The 24241-nt window shown below is 28.9% G+C and overlaps 1 protein-coding gene across 3 annotated transcripts; it reads left to right on the top strand.

Moving 5' to 3' along the window:
* The first annotated feature begins 7918 nt into the window (after positions 1-7918).
* On the top strand, positions 7919-23369 carry LOC129965494 (actin-binding protein WASF3-like). Of its 3 annotated transcripts, none has more exons than XM_056079433.1 (7): positions 7919-8205; positions 11454-11761; positions 15343-15496; positions 15749-15863; positions 19015-20104; positions 21418-21607; positions 23208-23369. In XM_056079433.1, the coding sequence occupies exons 2-6, from the start codon at positions 11470-11472 to the stop codon at positions 21597-21599; spliced, it is 1833 nt and encodes a 610-aa protein (XP_055935408.1). In that variant the 5' UTR covers positions 7919-8205; positions 11454-11469; the 3' UTR covers positions 21600-21607; positions 23208-23369. The 3 variants fall into 3 exon arrangements, with proteins under 3 accessions (XP_055935408.1, XP_055935409.1, XP_055935411.1); XM_056079434.1 differs by having other exon boundaries at positions 7919-8280; XM_056079436.1 differs by lacking the exon at positions 7919-8205 and adding an exon at positions 8289-8436.
* The last annotated feature ends 872 nt before the right edge of the window (positions 23370-24241 follow it).

Genomic DNA, 24241 nt, shown 5'->3' with positions numbered 1-24241 from the left:
CATTGTTCGTGTCCGAACTACAGTACATTTTTGTTGAGTACACGAACTTATTCTGCTCGGATTCAAAACACACCTGAATTCCCGCTGGTTGTTGTAATCCTTACTTAACAAATATGTTTGATATTGGACCACGCAGAACAATCGATTTTTAGTGAAAATATCAATCTATATCAATCTAGACTTCTAAAAAAGTTCCGTTTTATAAAACTTTTTGTTTCAACAATCTAATAAAATCATCAGCTTCTGATATAAAATAGTAAGAGTATGCATTTGTTTATTTTACATGACACGTCCTTTTGGGGCATATGGTTCTATCTATATACTACAATCTAGAATGGAATATAACCATATTTTTTCTAAAATCGGATCTCAGAGAAATTAAATCTGAAGAGTCTCATTAAGAAATAGACTCAAATATTGACAATTTTTCGATAGTCAGTAAAAGAAACTGATAACACTTTTTTACAAATACCTTTGTAAAGTTTTAACAATGAAAGAAAGGATCAGCATCTGAATAAAAAAAGAAGCTAAATGATATTTGATTTTTTTTAATTAAACGAAATTTTTTTTATTATGATTTATTTTGAAGCCAAATTAGAGATATTGTGCTTGTCCCCCTGTCGGATTTTTCTTGCCCTCCTCTCCCCCCATCTGCAAATCTCTGCTGCCGCCTCTGTTGGTCACTATAAAACTAGGAGAGTTAGATAGACAAAATTAAGTACCCAGATTTAAAATCTAAAGTGCTGATACATGTCAAATTTGGAATTACATCCGTTTTGACTTTTTGTTTTCACAAGCATTCAAATGCGATAGCTGAAAAACGCAAAGATTTAATGTATCAAAATTGATTTTAATTTTATAGTTTTGTGTCAAAATTTGGTTTCAGTCGGTTAAAAAAACATGTATTTAAAACACAAATTTGATTTTTGAGTATCAAAATTGTATGTCGGGAATTAATCGTCAGTAGTCGCATTCAGTAAAAGTGCGAAAATGAAAAATTCATGCGAAAGACTAATCCATGTCCAAAATTTTATGCAGGATGGCGGTGACAACACTTTAATGAGAGGGTATGCCAATATTTTTGGGAGATCACTTTTACTGATTTTTCACTGATTTAAAGCATTGGCTTTTTGTAATTTATAGGAAAAATTTTCTCCTTTTCAAATATTTCTACACGACTATGAACTGAATGTGATGAATGTCCAGAACTATATAAAATATTTTCAGACATTTGAGTCTAATGCCGTTCATCAAGCTTTTAATTTGCACTACTTTTGGAAATATAACCGACAAGATGACATGTGAATAAGACATAAGATGTCGCATTTTGTCAAAAAATTTTGATCGATCGGCTAAGAATTCAATGCGAATGGATGTCGACGACATTAAATCCAAATTCTCAGTCATCTGATTTAAATGTTATAATGTTCATTCAGCGTATAATTTAAAATATATTTAGTATAATAATCAATAAGTTGGCAAGTGAATAAAACGTCACATTTTCCCCAACTAATATTTGTACATCGGCTGAGATTTTATCATAGATTATGGAGAAAAGAAAATTGTTTTCATCGGGCACTTCGATTACCTGCCAGTGGAATTAATAGAGAAATTGATGCTTTTATATTATTCATGAATAGGACGATAGAGTTGCTTTCCATAATTCATCATTCAAATTCAAGTTCATTCATCATTGGAGACATTATCCAACTACAATAATCGAATGCATCCGATTGCCATTGAGGTGTTGTCTCTTTTACGAACTCTTAAGGAAAAGGGATTTAATATTATATTTAGCTGGGTACCAAGTCACGTGGGCATTGTTGGAAATGGAGCAGCAGATGTCGCTGCAAAACATGCTTCCACTTCGCTGTGTCAAAAATCCAAAACAACAACAACATCAAATTCAAGTTCTAAAATTAATAGTCATCTTATTCATCTAATTGTTACTTCCCTGATAACGAATTGATAAATTTATTTTATTCATTTCACTATGAGAATCGTCTGATTGAAATCTAATTAATGGTTAAATTAAATTTAATAAAACGCACTTGATTAATAAAGCACTCTTTTGATACTTGTGAATATGCATGCTAAAAAGAGTTATTTTGCTGCAGCCAAATTATGTGAATTCATTATAAGTCACTGGAGTAAGTAAATTTTATAATTGTAAATTAAGTTTATTTAACATTAAAATATTTGTTTTCTTTTGAAATTTAATTTATCAGGCTATAAATATTACACTAAAAAAATATTACTGACTGCAAATGACGGGAAAAAAAATATTTGTTGTATGGTAGCTTTTTAACTACACTAAAAGAATTTATCCAAGTATACACTAAATTTGTTAAATAAATTACTACCTAAATTCTTTAGACTCTGCATTCAATATTATGACTATGTAATAGGGGAACGTATCGTTTTTTTTCTTTCAATTACTATTCGTGGCAAAAGATGTATAATTTCAGATGCTTCTAAATTTTTAGTAGACTTTGAATAAAAATCAATAAAGATGAAAAGATGATTAAAATAGTTATTCATAGAATATTCATAAATAACACATTAGCCCCTCGGCATATCAATTTACTTAACTTCCTAATTAGATGGCTGATCTTATTTATGTTACAATTATTATTATTTTAATCCCTAGAATAATATATGGGTATTTGAGGTAATGGTGTGTTTTCAAGTGATTTTTGTATTTTAAATTACTTAATACTTTCACTTAATTGCAGATTTAAAATTAAAAATGCAATAATTTCATATGCGAGTCAAACGAAGAGATTATACGAAGAGATTAAGAAAAAGCAATGGAAGAGGGGATAAAACTCACTTTTTGGGAGGAATAATGGTTCGTGATATCTTTGAATTAAAAAAGTACTTAACCATTTGAAAGCATTGCCTAAATATGAAGATAGGTGAATTCGTATTCAAAATCTAATTTTTTTAAAAATAAGATGCATTGGTTTTTTTAAGCATAATTTTTATATATTGAAAAATAAACAGATGGGGAATCCAACGTTTAAGCAGTCCATTTTTCATAAGAATAATTTTCATATCTTACATAAAATGGTAAGTTTGTACATATATTTACAAAATATTTTCTCCAGCCTTCTTAAGAAACAATATCACTGTATCTTTTCCGCATTCTACATTGTTCGTGTCCGAACTACAGTACATTTTTGTTGAGTACACGAACTTATTCTGCTCGGATTCAAAACACACCTGAATTCCCGCTGGTTGTTGTAATCCTTACTTAACAAATATGTTTGATATTGGACCACGCAGAACAATCGATTTTTAGTGAAAATATCAATCTATATCAATCTAGACTTCTAAAAAAGTTCCGTTTTATAAAACTTTTTGTTTCAACAATCTAATAAAATCATCAGCTTCTGATATAAAATAGTAAGAGTATGCATTTGTTTATTTTACATGACACGTCCTTTTGGGGCATATGGTTCTATCTATATACTACAATCTAGAATGGAATATAACCATATTTTTTCTAAAATCGGATCTCAGAGAAATTAAATCTGAAGAGTCTCATTAAGAAATAGACTCAAATATTGACAATTTTTCGATAGTCAGTAAAAGAAACTGATAACACTTTTTTACAAATACCTTTGTAAAGTTTTAACAATGAAAGAAAGGATCAGCATCTGAATAAAAAAAGAAGCTAAATGATATTTGATTTTTTTTAATTAAACGAAATTTTTTTTATTATGATTTATTTTGAAGCCAAATTAGAGATATTGTGCTTGTCCCCCTGTCGGATTTTTCTTGCCCTCCTCTCCCCCCATCTGCAAATCTCTGCTGCCGCCTCTGTTGGTCACTATAAAACTAGGAGAGTTAGATAGACAAAATTAAGTACCCAGATTTAAAATCTAAAGTGCTGATACATGTCAAATTTGGAATTACATCCGTTTTGACTTTTTGTTTTCACAAGCATTCAAATGCGATAGCTGAAAAACGCAAAGATTTAATGTATCAAAATTGATTTTAATTTTATAGTTTTGTGTCAAAATTTGGTTTCAGTCGGTTAAAAAAACATGTATTTAAAACACAAATTTGATTTTTGAGTATCAAAATTGTATGTCGGGAATTAATCGTCAGTAGTCGCATTCAGTAAAAGTGCGAAAATGAAAAATTCATGCGAAAGACTAATCCATGTCCAAAATTTTATGCAGGATGGCGGTGACAACACTTTAATGAGAGGGTATGCCAATATTTTTGGGAGATCACTTTTACTGATTTTTCACTGATTTAAAGCATTGGCTTTTTGTAATTTATAGGAAAAATTTTCTCCTTTTCAAATATTTCTACACGACTATGAACTGAATGTGATGAATGTCCAGAACTATATAAAATATTTTCAGACATTTGAGTCTAATGCCGTTCATCAAGCTTTTAATTTGCACTACTTTTGGAAATATAACCGACAAGATGACATGTGAATAAGACATAAGATGTCGCATTTTGTCAAAAAATTTTGATCGATCGGCTAAGAATTCAATGCGAATGGATGTCGACGACATTAAATCCAAATTCTCAGTCATCTGATTTAAATGTTATAATGTTCATTCAGCGTATAATTTAAAATATATTTAGTATAATAATCAATAAGTTGGCAAGTGAATAAAACGTCACATTTTCCCCAACTAATATTTGTACATCGGCTGAGATTTTATCATAGATTATGGAGAAAAGAAAATTGTTTTCATCGGGCACTTCGATTACCTGCCAGTGGAATTAATAGAGAAATTGATGCTTTTATATTATTCATGAATAGGACGATAGAGTTGCTTTCCATAATTCATCATTCAAATTCAAGTTCATTCATCATTGGAGACATTATCCAACTACAATAATCGAATGCATCCGATTGCCATTGAGGTGTTGTCTCTTTTACGAACTCTTAAGGAAAAGGGATTTAATATTATATTTAGCTGGGTACCAAGTCACGTGGGCATTGTTGGAAATGGAGCAGCAGATGTCGCTGCAAAACATGCTTCCACTTCGCTGTGTCAAAAATCCAAAACAACAACAACATCAAATTCAAGTTCTAAAATTAATAGTCATCTTATTCATCTAATTGTTACTTCCCTGATAACGAATTGATAAATTTATTTTATTCATTTCACTATGAGAATCGTCTGATTGAAATCTAATTAATGGTTAAATTAAATTTAATAAAACGCACTTGATTAATAAAGCACTCTTTTGATACTTGTGAATATGCATGCTAAAAAGAGTTATTTTGCTGCAGCCAAATTATGTGAATTCATTATAAGTCACTGGAGTAAGTAAATTTTATAATTGTAAATTAAGTTTATTTAACATTAAAATATTTGTTTTCTTTTGAAATTTAATTTATCAGGCTATAAATATTACACTAAAAAAATATTACTGACTGCAAATGACGGGAAAAAAAATATTTGTTGTATGGTAGCTTTTTAACTACACTAAAAGAATTTATCCAAGTATACACTAAATTTGTTAAATAAATTACTACCTAAATTCTTTAGACTCTGCATTCAATATTATGACTATGTAATAGGGGAACGTATCGTTTTTTTTCTTTCAATTACTATTCGTGGCAAAAGATGTATAATTTCAGATGCTTCTAAATTTTTAGTAGACTTTGAATAAAAATCAATAAAGATGAAAAGATGATTAAAATAGTTATTCATAGAATATTCATAAATAACACATTAGCCCCTCGGCATATCAATTTACTTAACTTCCTAATTAGATGGCTGATCTTATTTATGTTACAATTATTATTATTTTAATCCCTAGAATAATATATGGGTATTTGAGGTAATGGTGTGTTTTCAAGTGATTTTTGTATTTTAAATTACTTAATACTTTCACTTAATTGCAGATTTAAAATTAAAAATGCAATAATTTCATATGCGAGTCAAACGAAGAGATTATACGAAGAGATTAAGAAAAAGCAATGGAAGAGGGGATAAAACTCACTTTTTGGGAGGAATAATGGTTCGTGATATCTTTGAATTAAAAAAGTACTTAACCATTTGAAAGCATTGCCTAAATATGAAGATAGGTGAATTCGTATTCAAAATCTAATTTTTTTAAAAATAAGATGCATTGGTTTTTTTAAGCATAATTTTTATATATTGAAAAATAAACAGATGGGGAATCCAACGTTTAAGCAGTCCATTTTTCATAAGAATAATTTTCATATCTTACATAAAATGGTAAGTTTGTACATATATTTACAAAATATTTTCTCCAGCCTTCTTAAGAAACAATATCACTGTATCTTTTCCGCATTCTACATTGTTCGTGTCCGAACTACAGTACATTTTTGTTGAGTACACGAACTTATTCTGCTCGGATTCAAAACACACCTGAATTCCCGCTGGTTGTTGTAATCCTTACTTAACAAATATGTTTGATATTGGACCACGCAGAACAATCGATTTTTAGTGAAAATATCAATCTATATCAATCTAGACTTCTAAAAAAGTTCCGTTTTATAAAACTTTTTGTTTCAACAATCTAATAAAATCATCAGCTTCTGATATAAAATAGTAAGAGTATGCATTTGTTTATTTTACATGACACGTCCTTTTGGGGCATATGGTTCTATCTATATACTACAATCTAGAATGGAATATAACCATATTTTTTCTAAAATCGGATCTCAGAGAAATTAAATCTGAAGAGTCTCATTAAGAAATAGACTCAAATATTGACAATTTTTCGATAGTCAGTAAAAGAAACTGATAACACTTTTTTACAAATACCTTTGTAAAGTTTTAACAATGAAAGAAAGGATCAGCATCTGAATAAAAAAAGAAGCTAAATGATATTTGATTTTTTTTAATTAAACGAAATTTTTTTTATTATGATTTATTTTGAAGCCAAATTAGAGATATTGTGCTTGTCCCCCTGTCGGATTTTTCTTGCCCTCCTCTCCCCCCATCTGCAAATCTCTGCTGCCGCCTCTGTTGGTCACTATAAAACTAGGAGAGTTAGATAGACAAAATTAAGTACCCAGATTTAAAATCTAAAGTGCTGATACATGTCAAATTTGGAATTACATCCGTTTTGACTTTTTGTTTTCACAAGCATTCAAATGCGATAGCTGAAAAACGCAAAGATTTAATGTATCAAAATTGATTTTAATTTTATAGTTTTGTGTCAAAATTTGGTTTCAGTCGGTTAAAAAAACATGTATTTAAAACACAAATTTGATTTTTGAGTATCAAAATTGTATGTCGGGAATTAATCGTCAGTAGTCGCATTCAGTAAAAGTGCGAAAATGAAAAATTCATGCGAAAGACTAATCCATGTCCAAAATTTTATGCAGGATGGCGGTGACAACACTTTAATGAGAGGGTATGCCAATATTTTTGGGAGATCACTTTTACTGATTTTTCACTGATTTAAAGCATTGGCTTTTTGTAATTTATAGGAAAAATTTTCTCCTTTTCAAATATTTCTACACGAATAATTAAATATCTTTTCTATGTGAAATTAAAAGATATATTTAAATTAAATTCTGATCTGATATTGCAAGATTTTCATTGAATTAGCGGTGCTCAATTATTGCCATTCTATTACTCATTAAAAAAATCTGACTGGAAATTTGAATCACATCCATATATTCATCAGTGGAAAATCCATAAAATGACTCATGTGGATGATGTCATTCCCCTTTCTAAATGATCCTGTGATTCAGCATTTCACTCCAAGATTTTGAGAGGAAAAAATTATGGACGCTGATAATAAATTCAAAATTTGAAGTATAATAATAATATATATATTTTTTTGCTTTGTGAAACATTTTTGCTGCCATATTTTTTAAGTAATCCTGCTTTAAGACAAGTTTTAAAGTTTTTTAAGCTCTAAATGGCAACAGATAGCAACATTGACGTCATGACAGCCATATTTTAGTTATGAATTAGAGGAACGTAGTTGCATTTGTTTACTTATGGCCATATCGTGGTATGCTTCAGAATGATTGATAAGAAAGATCCTTTAGATCTCGATTATCATGCATAGAATCATCATCACAAAAACATCGCTTTGAATATTATTTTGTGAATTTTTATAAATGACGGTGGAGAAAATAGCAGGTGTTGACAGAAGTCAGATTTCTACTACCGTGATCGTCCAGCATAAGACTGATTAGTACATCCGCTCTTCAAGTGCAAATTAATGCGATATAAAGTGAGTGAAGTGAAACCGGGAATCCTTCCCATCAAAATCCAGTGTAGCTGATGAGATTAGAGTCTTTGATTTTAGGCGTGTATTACATTTTTGTCTTTGTTTTTACTATCGGGAATTTTTTTTTGGCAGTGTTGACATCATTCTATTAGACTCGTGAATTTTTTTGAAACTGAATGCATTATGGTATTTTCTGAAGATATTTTATTGTTTTAAATGGCAGAAATTTACTGTGTAAGTAGTTTTAGAAGAATATTTAAACGCTTTTGATCACCAAACGAAATTTAACAGTTATAATTAATCATACCATAAATAGGTTTCTTATTTTTGATGTGTTTTTTTAAAAAGAATGAACATGTAGATTTTCCTAATGTATATCCATTTTGAATACTCTCAAAAGTTCATCGAATTTTGAAACGTTAATTCTTAAAAGGTTCAATTCAAATGAAATCATTAAGTAGGTTTTTAATTTAAAATATTGAATAGTACAAAGGAAGAATTTAAAAATATATATATATCTATTTTAATGTGTGAATTTTCATTATATTTTTAATAGTTAAAAAATAATGCTATTTTTTTAATGATAACTTTCGAAAATATATGTGAAAAACAATTTTTATTTGTGACAAGAAAGGCATTTGGTCTCTTACATATATTGTTATGCTGAAATTCATTATAAACTGTTGACAATTTAAAATCATTTAATTTTTATTAATCTTTCACTTATTTTTCACGATAAAAAATAAGTCTGTCATTTTATAGTCCATTTGTCTGTAAATATGGTCAAATTACTTTCTTAAGTTTTTTTGGCATAAATTGTTTGAAATTTTTATGTGCATTTTGTGTAGTTATTAAATGAAAAATATCTATACATAGATTTGAATTATTGTTTTCTAATTGATGTATATTATTTCAATTTATTATAGATTGTTTTAAAAATAATCTAAATTTGTACGACTATACCTAATATGTATGTAGGATTATGCATAAGTCTATTTTTTAATTTTAAACTTTATTATTTTTGTCCATTCTAATTATTCCTTTTTTTAATTTTATTTGTGGTCTAAATTATTTATTGTGATGTTAAAATCTTAATCCATTAATTACTGTAGAGGTTGTCATATTTTTATAGACAAGTAATATGATTACAGAGAGCTGCAGAAAAAAAATATTTATTTATATTTGAGATTGAAAATACAAAATATAAATAGTGATTGAAAATATCAAATATAAATTTGTTCTTAAAAACAGTTGATTTTTATTGAAATTTGTTAATAGCAAATAACATTTTTACAGGTGTTATTTTTTTTCTTTTAATTCTTCCTTTTATTTTTTAGCTTGGTTGTTTTCTTATAACATATAAATATTAAGAAAGTATTTGTAGATACTTATTGATAGCATTGTAGATATTAAATTAAGTGTCATTTTTTATATCACATTACTAAATATTTAATTGTTTTCTTTAAAAATTTCCTTTTCTTTGCTATAAAAATGTTTTTTTAGTAACAAAGTAATCATAGGTACTAAATAGAGTAATTAATTAAGAAATATAAGAAAGATAGTTTCCTTAGTGATGATAGTTTATATTTTAATTAGTTTTGAAATGCAAACTGAAATCATTAGGATTTAAATATTTTAGTAATCTAATGAATTGTATTGTTAGTAGTACATTATATAAGTTTTTGTAATTTATGGTTGCTCACAGTACAGATATTTCCAGTCTTACCTTGCTAATAAATATACAAGAAGTCTATTACTTTTAGATATGGGGAAAAAATAAATAAGGAATGACAGTTAAAATATATAAACATTATTAATTTATAAATTTGAAGAAAATATTTGTTATATATTGAATTCCACTCAATTTAGCTGTAATTTAAAGATTAAAGTTTTCCATTAAATATGAAGATTTTAACCTTGAAATAAATATATGCTTTGTGGTCAAAGTATTTTTGAGTTTCTTGTCTCTGACTTTTATGAAGAAAACCACATAGAGTGCTTTTTATTTTTTTATTAGTCATTTCATTTCCTATTTAAAATTGAATTATCACTTGCACTTTCCATAATGTAAGATAATGTTACATGGCTCTACACTTTTGAATTTTGTGGTTCTTGCCGCTGATAGAAAGTGGTGTTGAGTGTTTGACAAATATTATTTTTAAATAAAAAAGAAAATCAGGATATCATTATATGTATAATTTTTTTATCTATTGATTTTAGATATAAAAAATATTTGTTATATTTATCCAAAATATAAGTATTGTTTAAATTGAAGCAATTAAACAACAACTAAAAATAAATAAATAAAAAAAAACTTTGGTAAAAAAAAGTTAAATGGATTAACTTTTATTCATAGCCATAATAGTTCAAATGTATGAACCATGTACATTATTTAATTTTCTGAGTTAGGGTGACATTTTTTTAAACATTTGTAGACTTAGGAATAAAATAGGTTAGATTTTATAATCTTATAATAGCTTCTGAGCATTACATAAGGTTACTAAGTGAAAGGTCCCACTACACCCAGGTATCCCCTGCTCCATAATTTTAAGACTCAACAGATATATTCAGAGATAAGGGAATTTTAATGACATTTTGACTCGGCATATGTACCTGCTAATAAAAAATTATCTTATTGTAACATTTGGTGTTATTCATAAAGAAAAAGGTTAATGTTTTTAAATATTTACTTTGTGTTTGATATAAAGCTTATATAAATTGTGTTAAGTAATTACCAGTAAACTTATATGTAGTAAAATAAATTAAAATACAATTTTAATTATACTTGTAACAGATCATGAAAATGGTATTCTTTAAAATATTTGTTTCCTAAAAATAATTCATTTGCTCATGTTCATTTCAAAAATAAATGATTCTTAGCAAATTCCTTATTATTGATAATTTTATTTTGTTATATAGTTAGTCTGAATTTTAAATAAAAATTTAAAAACAGGGAATGCATTGAATTTCGGAAACAGATGTATTACATGGTTTCTTGATAGTAATAAAAGAATTACATGCTGTCTTTTTATCTATTGTTTATTATTTTATTCTTTAAGTGGTAAAGGATAGTTTGATTTTCCTTTAATAAATAGTTCTGTATCACTTGATATTTTTAAATTCTGAAACTTAACAATGAATCTTAAATTGTGATATTAATTTAAGATGATTACATTTTTAATGGTATTTAACTACTGCAAAATGATATCTTTGTTTTACTTTTTCTTAAACTTTCACAAATTTCATTACAGGTGTCTTAGCAACAAAATGCCTTTCTTACAAAGACTCATCCAGCCTGTCCATGTGTGCCGCAATACTCTTCCAGTAGATAACCGCGGTGCCTTGGCTATTGATATTCCCAATGAGCTGGAATGTGTGACTAATGGAACACTGGCTAATGTTATTCGGCAGTTATCATCCTTGTCAAAACATGCAGAAAACATTTTCACAACTCTCTTCAAGGAGTCCACGTCTATTGCTGCAAGGACACAATCCCTGCAAGGCCGAATTGACCGACTTGCTGTTAAAGTAACTCAGTTGGATTCCAATGTAGAAGAAGGTGATATAATGCTTTTGAGAGATTTTATTATATTAATTAACTCTTGTCCATATTTTTATAAATGATGTATTTTTTTAAAAAATGTTCTAATTTGTAGTTTTGTCATTCTAGAAAGTATGCTTAAGACTGTCTTTTATTTGGTAAAAAGTAACGAGTTTGCTTGCTCTCAAACTGTTTTTATTTGAATATAAAGCAAAAAAAAAAAAAAAAAAAAAAAAAAATAGTGCATATTATTGCATGAAATTATTAATCTTTGTAATAGCATGCTATATTATTTCCTTTGTTTTGATTGCTTATTATGTTTTTAGAACTAGTAAAAATTTGAAAATAAATAAATAAGAACAAAACTTAAAAGAGGAAAAATAAATAAATTAATTAAAAAAATAAACAGTAACAGTCTTTGTTACCTGAATTAATATTACTCTTCAATCTTACTTTAAAAAAATTACCATATTAAGAAAAACTGTGCCTTATATATAATATATTGTTTTGCTTATTGATCTATTGCTTTATGATCAATCTTATTAATTGATCTATTCTTTTTATCCTTGTTTGAAAAGATTAAAACAAATTTGTTTTAAAATTTATTTGTAAATCCACTTTGGGAGTTTTAGTTCATAATTCCATTTTTGAAAAAAAAAAAAAAATTAGAAAGGAATATGAATAAATTTGCAAGTGGATATAATTTTTAATTTCATATATGAGAGAAACATATGAGAAAAATGTTCATTGCTATAAAGAAATTGTGTGTAACAAAGGGAGGGGAAGGTGGAAGATAGAAAATCGCCCCCCCCCTCTGAAATATGAAGATATAAACCAAAGATGGGAAGCAATAAGATATGTGTATTTTGTTAAGATATGACTTGTCATAGATTAATAATATTTTTATTAAAAAATAACATGAATTTATATGCTGTTCTTAGATTTAATTGTCCTAAAACTTTTATTTTTATTACTCATACAAATTATGCGTTTGCATTTATTATAATACAGTTCTACCAGTTCTGAGAATATTGCAATAATCTTCTTTACTGATAAAAATTGATGCTTCCTTTAAATAATTTTTACATTCCTTAAATAATTTTAAAGTTACTTGTACAAGATTTGGTTATTTAAATGTAGTCGAAATAGTCTTGGATTTTCGAGATACAGTTATTTACTCCTTTACTATCCTTCATTGTGTTTCCAAATTTATTGGTTAACCAATGCATATAATTTCTATATAAGGAAGAATTAGAAAAAATCCTCTTACTCCCAGAAATTGCTCAAAAATTAGGAAAGTTTTTGAACAAATTAATTGCTACTTGTGTATTAACTGCATGTTATTATTGAACTTTTGGTTTAATTGCATGTCATTGTTAAACTTTAAGGTTAGCCACATGCCATTGGTAAACATTATCAAATTGTAGCAGTGACTAACATTAATTAAATCACTCTTTGTAATAAACATGACATTTTTTTTTATTCTTTTTGTGATCATTTGCTTGTGTGCAGTTAATACACAAGTACAAAATAATTATAAAAAGATACTTTTAAAAACAAAATATATTTCATTCTTAGATTGCATTAGGTTCCTTTAAGATAATGTGTATGACATTTAACTTAATTGAGGGATATACTTTCTTTGTTAATCAAGAGGAATTGAAGTTGGTTTCATCAAAATTAAAATTATGAGCATTATAATGATACAGGGGTGTTTGTGCTCCGGGGATTTTGAACTTCGATCCCCGGAATTTCCGGGGATCGTCGTTCAAAAGGAAGTAGGAATAATAATGAATTATTTATTTTGATCTGGGTAATTTTGTTTGCTTTTCAAAGCAGAAAACGCAAGGTCAGTGTGTGTGGTGAAAACTTTTCCTTTCTTTCTCCAAAGGCAGTGATAATGCGTGAAAAGGGGGAAAAAAACTTCTTTTTTGTTCTTTCCTTATTGCGAGTTATGACTCATTCCCCCGGTTCTCGGACATTCTCTTCTGGATTCTTTTCGGCAAGTAGGCGCGGCAGAAAAAAAAGGGGGAGACTTCGTTCGACCAGATGTGCGATAACGTGACTCTGGGTTCAAAGGTCTTATCTCTCCTGGCGTGGCGCCAATAAGTAGAGAAGGGGGATTTTTCGCCGTATTAGCTATTTGTCATTGATCGCTTCGCAACTTTTTTTTCTCCGCTGTGTAAAATTTTCGTTTCATTTATTGATGCACGTGTAAATTTTTCGTTTCGCTTATTGAAATATTTTTTTATTTATGTACGCAAGAGAATTTCATTTAGAAATTTCAGCATATGAAACAGAAATTACCCCTTAAAAATTCATATCTATTTAGTTTTACAGCATTAGATCCAGAGCTAAGAGGTAAAACCAGTACAATATTAGCTTTTGAAAAATTATCATCTTTTATGTCCCATATTTTTAGTGATAATGAAAAGTCAAAAGTAGAAGCTGAAATAAGGTTATACCAGAGTGATATTGATATCACCAAAGAAATGCTCTACACATCTGATGAAAGTGGAAATCAAGTCAAGTGTACAATTGATAAATATTGGTCTAAAGTTTTTAATTTAAAAGATGATTTCACAAATGATTATAAGTATCCTACATTGGCTAAATTGGTCAAAGCCTGCCTTAGCTGCTTCCATGGCCCATTAGTGGAAAGTGCATTCAACTTAATGGATACACTTGTCACTGACTATAGAACCTCTCTTAAGATTGATTCCCTAGATGCAGTGCAGACTATTAAATATGATTTAATGGCTTCTAAAGAAACCTCATGTGAAAAATATGGTTCAAAAAATCCAATGACTGATCCAATTCACAAAGATCTCTTACTGAATATGAACAGAAGTTGGAAAACATATCAAGAGGACTTAAAAACATGTATTTCAGATGAGTCACCTATAAAAGTCTCTGAAAAACCTTCTACATTAGCAGAAAAGCAAACTGCTTCTACCTCTGCATGTGCAGTTCTCGAGGAAATTTCTTCAACTGTAAGTGAGGAAAATAAAAGTCAACCTTCCTGCAATTATGAAGTTCACCACAAAAGAAAGACAAGCCCACAAACATCAGAAAATAAAAAAAAAAGCAGCAGAAATTAGATAATTTTTTTAAAAAGAATTAATTCAGGTAATTTAAAATATTTGCATAAAATGTAGTAGTTTATATGTTTGAAAATTTATGGTTATTAATTTTGCAAAAAAAGTAATTCATTGAACTTTTATAATTAGGTCATTCAATACTTCATAATTGTAATTTTTCATTTCTCCCCCCCCCCTTCTCGAAACTCCAAAATGCCGGTAGTAAGTCCGTAAAAGTTTCAGGGGATTTTTTGGGGTCCCACAAACACCCCTGATGATAGCAATATTATTTTTATAATATTCTAATTTTAGGAATTTTAGTATTTAGCATTATAGGTGATTTAAATGGAAATAATGCAGCATGATTCTATATTTTTGTATTTGACTTTAACATATTTATGATTTATGTGTTGAAAATTTTTGTGTGGTGAATAATTGTAAATAAATGCATGCAGTGTTACAAAATCTACTGATATATTGATTACTGTCTTCATTAAAAATTTCATTCTTTTATTCCAGTGTCTTTGCAAGACATTCATATGCGAAAAGCATTTAAGAGCTCCATTGTTTTCGATCAGCAAGTAGTGTCTCGCTGCTCAATGCCTGCTGCAATGCTCGAGATTTATAAAAGATGTGGGAAGCCACCTCCATTAGACAAATTAAATCCTTATAGGTAATTAAAATTTCTGGTACTTGTTTATTTTTACATACATACATACATACACATATATATAATGCCCTGAGATTTTGCCACAATATTTGGCAACAGCTAGCATTTTTTAGCAATGTATCATGGAGATTGTGAAAATAATTATCCCAAAATTCTTATTTTTATTTTTATGTTATATTTTTTCCTAGCAATATTTACCATGTTCCTTTTTTAAAATTAATATTTGTTTTTCAAAATGTCTTATTGATTTTATAGGGAAGATGGAAGAGATGGCTTAAAGTTCTATACAGATCCAAACTATTTCTTTGATCTTTGGAAGCAAGAGATGTTAAAAGACACTGAAAAGCTTATCCACGATAAAGGCAAAAAAGTAAGACATTTTTCTTCTATTTATATGAAAATGATGTAAATGCTTTTTTTTTTATTTTCATAATCTTATAAAAGTATGCCTACATTTTTTAATCATTTCATTAAATTGATCACATGCTTATTCTAATATGTTTGAAATTGTTTATTGTATCTGTTGGTTAATATGCTTATTGCTAACATCTCTATATTTAAGTATCCAGTTGAATTGCATAATATTTACTTATCAGATCCCCTCCCCTCTTGAATATGAATAGTGAAATTCTATTCATAATTTTAAGCTGTAGTAAATCTTTGAAAGTAACTTATTACTGTAACAAACAAGTGCAGTTCAAATCAGCAGTCATATTGTCATCGTGATTAAATATGCTTTATTTTCAGAGAGACAGAAATAAGGAATTTAATGTATAAAAAATGTCAATGAAATATTATTTTATTGCATTAATTTGAAATAGTAGAAAAAAATTAAGTTTTATATGTGTCAACATATAGCCTTGCTAATTAAATGTAGGATTTCATTTCATTTTCACTAGATATGGCTGTATCATAAAATTTATTTGTAGGGGGAAGACCACAAACAGATAGCTTTAGCATTTTTACAAGTTATACCAGAAGAATTTTTTTTCCTTTCTTCTTTGTAGAGATAGTACAATTCTGTGCCACTTAATGATTATGATATTACTCCTTCCATTAAACTAATCTATCATTCCTGATGGGTAGTTTTGTATAAAAAATTGCACAAGTGATTTTAAGAGATTGCTGATTTCTAAGACTTCAAAAAAATGGGGGGCTGTTTGATTAATTTGATTAAATTAGCTGTTTGATTAATTTGTTTTAAGAGATGCTTAAGCTTCTCTCTAGTCTATAATCTAAAGATAAAACTTTTTGTATGGCTTTATACAATATCCAACTATTTCAGTTACTTGCACTTATATTAAATCTATACAGCACAGCTTTTTCATCTCCTGTTCACTGTTCTCATTATCTATACATAGTATAAAATGAATTCTCCTGAAAGAGTCTGTATGTTTGAACTCGAAAAACTCCAGAAATATTTAACTAATTTTGGGGATATTTGTATAATTTTGTACGGCATTTATTGGAGAAGGTTTTAATATATTGAAATCATATCAAAATTAAAAAAGGGGTTTTATAATTGCGATTGTAATTATTTTCTCACAACGTTTCTTGCATGCGTAAAACACTTATCCGTTCATGCACAAAAACTTCAAATTGCGCATGCACAAATAGCAAGAGCTGTCGTATGCTTAGGCGATACATTTTTTTGTTTACCTCTGTTTGTTAGTCAATCACGCCAGAACGGCTGAATGGAATTGGATGAAATTTAGCACAGAGATAGATTATAGTCTGGAATAGGACATAGGCCACTGTTTATTCTGGTAAAGTGAGTAGTTAAATTTTTTATTAATTAAAAAATAACTTTTCCACCAAAAATCTTTTTATTTCTCCACTGCCCAATGAATAAGGCTTCAGTCTTTTTTCCCCCCACGCTAATGAGGTTAGGTTTAACATGTTTTCAACCGATTATTTCAAACAATTCTGTTTGTTTTCTTAGTGTTTGATGCATTTAAAATTAAACATTGTTAATTAATCGATCTTTCGGATTCATTTTGAAGTACTTTTAAATTAAAATAAAACAGAATGGAGGAAATTAAAAATTTCTAATCTGTATTGCGTTACCCCAATTGGTGTAGAAAATTCACTCATGCGCAGTTTGTTCTTATTGTTGACAACTGTATTTTCATTTTAATTAAAAGTTTAAAAATTATGTGTACTATACTGTTGTAGTTATATCATTCTCGATCTATAAATAAAATAGACTTGATTTCAAAGAAATATGGACTTGATTTGAATCTTCTAATAGCCCAACTCTGCAAGGATCTCAATATAGTCCTGGCTGTAGTTTCCTCAGGCATTGCTGCAACTTTGCTTAACGGTGGCCGGGCGACATATTCTGTTTCCACATTGCCACTTGCAAGCAAAGATACACCAACATTGCAACATTACCAAAAACAGCGGCTGGGGAGTCCTTTTGCAGCAGTGCATTATGGGACGAGTGCACAATGTCACACAAGCATGCATTAGAAGCGTTAAACTGCAGCCTACAGGACATCCGCAGCAACCAGGCAGTGATTGGCAGCGTTGTCATTTTGCTCACAATGACCTGTTTGCAATTTTAGTGAGCACTTACGGAATATGAAACCCCTTCCAGCTGTGGGATAAATACAAGGACATTTTATCAGAAGATATCGTGCATAGGCTGGATGGCACTCACAAAGACCTAATCATTAATGAAGCTTAGGTATTGATTGAAGAGCAAGATGCCGAGGTCTTTTCTCATACATATACATTAAAATTTCCACATGGACAAAGTCGTGGGTAATAGCTAGTTTTTTTATAATGAAGAATTTCAATAAATAGTGATTATTTGGGATACCATTTCACTTCCTTATTTTTAATGTTAATTGTAATAAAACAATAAATTTTTATACTAAAAATTTATTATTCTTTTTACACTAAAGAAATCTTTCCTGTTATTTGAAAATATTTCTAATATGTTTAGCAATATTTCAGATGATTTTGCTTATAAAGTGTTAAAATAAAACTTTTTATGAGCAGAATTTGCCAATTCTTTTTGAAGCAAGGTTGTAAAACTGATAGGAAATATAAAATATTTAATTTCTTAAACATCCAATTTATGAGTGCCATTATACATTTGAGACTTGATGCATCTAATATCAGTTTTTTTTTTAAACAGTTATTTCAATCATTTTTTTTCAATAACTTGCAAAATTCATTCATTGATGGCTACAGATCCTATTTCATACATATAATACTTTATGTGCTTATGATTGATGACTTAGATAATTAGCTGTTACTGATAATTTGCATACACAAGCATAATACATTATTTCAGCATAAAATTTGAGATAATTCAGAAATTAACAAGATTGTGATCTTCATCAAAGTCATTAAATATCTATTCTGCATATAAGAATTGCTGTATCATTTCTAAATTTTCTAATGAGATGATAAAAAATATATTTGTACAAAATTTTTTGTTCGTTAATGTAATACCTGCTTGTAAATTTATTTTAAATATGATGAATATTTATGAGGTCTTAATATTTCAGCCACACAGACCAAGACCTGATGGAGCAAAACGCCACAAAAAAGTCAGGCAGCCCCACAATACCCGTGAAAAGTATAGAATGATGGCTTGCACTCAAGATTTTATTGACAAAGCAAATTACCCACAATCCAACTATAGTGATACTACACAAAGAACCCCAAGTCTAGTGAGTGATGGAACAGATGGAATACCAATGAGGCCAAATAGTCTTGAACTGCACATGCCTTATCTAGAGCAGGATGGAAGCTATGGTAGCCCAGCCAATCATTATCCTCCTCCACCACCTGCTTATTCTGAGTATCAGACTCAAGCCTATCCCCAGCAAAATATGGCTCAGCAGCAGCATTATCCGCCTCCTCCTCCTTATTCAGTCAATTCCCCTGACCACAGAATTTCTTCTAACAACAGCACTCCAACAAGGCAGAGTCGAGCAGGATCTAGACCCTCTCAGCCACCGCCAGCCCCACCTGTTGTGGGTTCAAATGGAACATCTACTCCCCCCATATCTGCAGGTGGAACACCTTCCAGTGGCGCTGGTCGGTATCGATCAGGTAGTCATTCTAGAGAGACACTTCCTCCACCACCTCCTCCTCCAGATAATGTAGTGAATGGCTTCCAACCAAATCATATGGCCGCTCTTTACTTAACGCAGAAATCTGTGCCAATGGCTGCAAACAATCAAGGTTCTCGTCGAGATACCCCCAATCACCATCCTCACTTGATGAACCACATGTCCATGGCTAGAGACCATACTCCACCTCCAGATACCATCAGCATGACTTCAGATTCTTTGGATCTACCACCACCACCTCCAATGCCTGATGCAGAATTGGCAGTGGCACCACCATCACCACCTCCACCTCCTTTGCCCAATAGTGTAGCAGTACTGCCTCCACCTCCTCCACCATTGCCACAAGACAGTGCAGCAGTGGTCACTAGAGTATCCGATCTTCGAATGCAAGAGTCTCATGGAGTGTCCTGTGAATCCACTAGTACTGGCTCCAGCAAGATGAGTGATGAAACAGATTCAAAATCAAGATCACCTGCTCAGGGAGATGGAAGAAGTGATTTATTGGCGGCTATTCGAGAAGGTGAGCGAATAATATTGCAGTAAAATATATTGTTAGTATATGTATTGTAGTTACATGTGAAATTTTTGCATAACACAAACAATCTGAATTCCCCCTTCCTTTTTCATTACATTTTTCAGTATTTTTATCTTTGTATTTAAAGCTAGAGAAGCCAAATGGGAAACATACCAATATAACTTGGAAATGTTTTTTAATTCTATAAATATTTTAGCATTTAGATCCTATTTATCTGTATGTTCATTTGATTTAGAAATTCAAATTTTTAAGACTATCCCATTGCTTAATAATCCATACCAGGGAAGTAATGTGTACCTATAGTAAAGTGGCCGTGCTAAATTTAATGACTGACAAATTAAGGAAGTTACAAAAAATAAAGGAGATCAGGCTAAAAGTACAATTCAAATAATGTATGCTATATCTTAAAAAAATACTTGAAAATGTTTCATGGAATTATTTGTAAAATTGTGGAGATATTTGTGAATGAATTATGAACTTTTATGACTTCAAAAAGGAGTTTATCCAAAATTAAAAAAATATTTTCTTCAGTATTATCATACAATTTTTCTAAGTTAAGTAAGAAGAAATTTAAACAATGAAGAAAGTAAAAAAAGATCATAGAAAAATAGAGGGAAAAAAAAGCACTTCAGGGGGTGGGGGTAGGGGGGCAATACCAGTGAATACATTATTCAATTTCAGATTAATCCTTTTTCAAGTATTGAATCTTTTTTTTTGTATATAACGAAATTTTACTCCTGCATAAGCCATACAATACATCTTAAACTAAAACTAAAATTGCTGAACAGCAAATAATGAAATTACTTCTATATTTATTTTATATAGTAATGCATAGTTTTTTAATTTTAAAAACGGGAAGAAATTAATTTTTAGCCCTAATTTAAAATTTAATATGAATTTATTGGCAATTAAAATTATTAATGCATAAAGGGATTTTGAATAAGAATAAAACAATTTATTTTATATATTTATTTGATATAGTGTTAAAGTAATGTAGAAGTAAAGTAATTTTTTTTACTTTGTCTTAGAATTTATATTGCTAATTAGAATTCATATTTAGAATATTGCTATTTGCTTAATTATGTTAAAATCATTACTACTCTATTCAAGTTTAAAAAAGAAATCCATATTATCATTGTAACAGCTTTTATACAAAGAAATGTTATTATGAAAACTAAGAAACAAACTGAAATTAATGTGCGGTGTAATTCAAATCAACTAGCAAATTAAAAATCATTGTTGCAATGCACCTGTTTTACATGGGTTCATTCGGATCATTGTAATGGATTTTCTTTTAGGTATCAAACTTCGCAGAGTGGAGGATATAAAACAGAAGGAAGTAGAGAAGGCTGCTCCTCTGCATGATGTTGCTTCCATTTTGGCTAGGAGAGTTGCTATGGAATTTTCTGACTCGGATTCTGCTTCAGAAAGTGAATATGATAGTGAAGGTTGGGGTGAAGAAGATGCCAGTGAATGCTAGTTGCATGGGTGAGCACTTAATATTTTCTTTAAATGCAAAGTAATATAATTTAAAAAAAATTTCATATCATAACTTTTAACAATTAAACTTGGCAGTGTGAAAAGGATAAGCAATTTAACAGTGTGTTCAGTTAAATATTTTTGAATATGGTTACATTATATTTAAAAATAATTAAAACTCTTTCACTCTAACTGGGGTCCCAAAGACCCGGTTTTATGGTCTTAGCTTTGAGGCAGATTATTTTCAGGTTTGTGGAATGATTCCTTCAACAGAGTAGGGACATCACCAAAAAGTCAGGAATAGGAAAAAATCAGATAATTTCATCAATATGGAAAAATCAAGAAAAAGTTTGGAAGTTTAAAGAATAATCTGGAAATTAAGGAAAATTGCCGATGGGAACATTTTGCACCAAGCTTGCATATGATTGGCAATTTTGCACTTTCAGATATAGTTATTTCAGCAGTTCATGTTCTGTGATACAGAAACTCTGTGTTGCCTTTCACAGAATTATGACCTCATATCTCTGAATAACTATATTTGAAATTTCATCTCGCTTGGTTTGACGGATCGCCTGCTAGAAATTCACAATCGGCGAAGGTTTTTTTTTTTTTTTTTTTTTTTTTTTTTTTTTTAAATGACCATTTTATATATATGTATGATGTGTGTGTGTAGGCATGCGTACATTTATGTATGTGAACATAATTTTGCAGATGCATTTAAGATACATCATGAAACAAGTGCCAAAAAGAGACATTTGTCTCTTCAATGATTTTATTATGAGATTCTGGTAGGAATTTCTTTGCTACATGTTAACTTAGGCCTTGTCCCTTCATTCCTGGCTTGGGAATCACGGAGTCAACAATTTTGTTAAGCACATGTTAAATATAATTAACAAAGTAGGAATTGGACCAGGAAATAAGAAAACCTTTTAAATTGATGTTTACATGGGCTAAGTTAAGACAAAAATTGAGATATTAAGATTTAAATTAAATTTTAAAATATATATATGTATATACATATATAGACTTTATGCTTTCATTCATATAGATTTAAACACTTTTTTATATGAAAAATGTTAAATTTTATAAGATGATATGTTTAAATGTGTGTGTATTGGAATTTCCATTGAATGTTCATTAGAAATATATTTTTATTTTCTTGCAAGTGATATTTATATCACATAGCTGCCAACAATTGATGTGGTCACTAAGCATTATTATAAATATTTTTATACTATGTTCTTTAGATGTTATTCTGAATCACTGAAAGGAATGTTTTATGATAAATAGCTGATAATTAAATTTTATTAGTAAAAACCATGAAAACATTTTCAATCCAAGCAATACTATTTTATATTAATTATCATTTATAAGAATAGATGTGATGCAGGTGGATTATTCAGTTGTACATGAGAAAAGTATTGGTGTTTAGTAGGAAATATCTGTAATTGACTGTGCAGATAATATAGTATAAAATATTTTAATACTTTAGAAATTGTCTTGATTCTTTTTTTTCTCCCTCTTACATAAATACTAGGAATCTGAACTATTTCTGAGATTTTAACTATGCATATACATATATATGAAGTAACATATTAATTTTTTTTAGGTATTCTGGATTTGTAGATACCCCAAATAAGTGCTTTTAGCTTCATTTTTGTAAGGACCAAGCTGCATTTAAATAAATACCTTTTTTATATTTCAGACTTTTTGTAAATCATCTTCTACAGATGTTTTGTATGCAATAATTTCAAGCAAATGATTTTTTTTTTTTTTTTTTAAAAAAAAGGTTATTTGTCATTCAGAACTAAATTGGTACTTTATTTTGTATATTTATAGCTCATTCTGCCAACTCTTTATAAATGCGGCTTTTTATTACTATTGTCCATTGTGACAATCACAAAGTTCAATGAAATTTTCTTTCTCTTCATAATTGTCTGATTTTATTAACTAATTGACAATATTGACACAATTGAATTAAGTTAATTAAAAAAAATGAGATAATGAAAAGCTTGCATTTCCAGAACTGTTTATGTAGCAATTCCAGACTTCAGAATGCAATACTTTTATTTGTTGAAGTTTATATTCATATTTTATGATTGTATAAAATGGTTATTATATATTCTAAATGAGAGATGGAAATAAGTTTTAATTTTATTTAGACAAAAGGTTACTGAGATATTTCCTAAACTGTATAATTTAGACATAGTTTTTTTTATTGAATATACTTTATTAATTTAATTTTCATGGTTGTAATATGCATTCTTTTATTTATTATAGATTTTTAAAAATCTATAATGATGTTTTTTTTTCTTTATTAATATTTGTATATTTGTGTTAAGAAATTTTAAAGATAATTGTATTATTTTTGTAACATCTAGATTTTGTTCCCTTCCATTGCATTTTAAGATATTTAAAGTTTTATTATTGCATTTTTTTTACCCCCTTGGCATTTTACAGATTGAAATTTGGTTTTTGAAAATTGTTGATAAAAGTTTTGGAATAGAAGTATTGTAATATGTAGGTTAATTCAGGCTTTGAATTGGATAAATCAATTTTATAAAAAAATAAATTGTAAATCTTATTGAATTTATGTTATTAAATTAATTTTAAGTTCTTTTAATTATAAAGTTTTGTATACAG

Source organism: Argiope bruennichi, chromosome 4 (assembly GCF_947563725.1).
Source record: "Argiope bruennichi chromosome 4, qqArgBrue1.1, whole genome shotgun sequence".
Lineage (NCBI taxonomy): Eukaryota > Metazoa > Arthropoda > Arachnida > Araneae > Araneidae > Argiope > Argiope bruennichi.
Note: the sequence above shows the minus strand (reverse complement) of the source record. Positions and strands in the feature narration are given on the sequence as shown.

Excerpts from the sequence above, each read along its gene's own strand:
- LOC129965494 (XM_056079433.1), top strand. The coding sequence starts at position 11,470 with ATGCCTTTCTTACAAAGACTCATCCAGCCTGTCCATGTGTGCCGCAAT. Across the intron at positions 15,864-19,014 it reads TCCACGATAAAGGCAAAAAA|CCACACAGACCAAGACCTGA; the intron begins GTAAGACATTTT and ends TTAATATTTCAG. Across the intron at positions 20,105-21,417 it reads ATTGGCGGCTATTCGAGAAG|GTATCAAACTTCGCAGAGTG; the intron begins GTGAGCGAATAA and ends ATTTTCTTTTAG.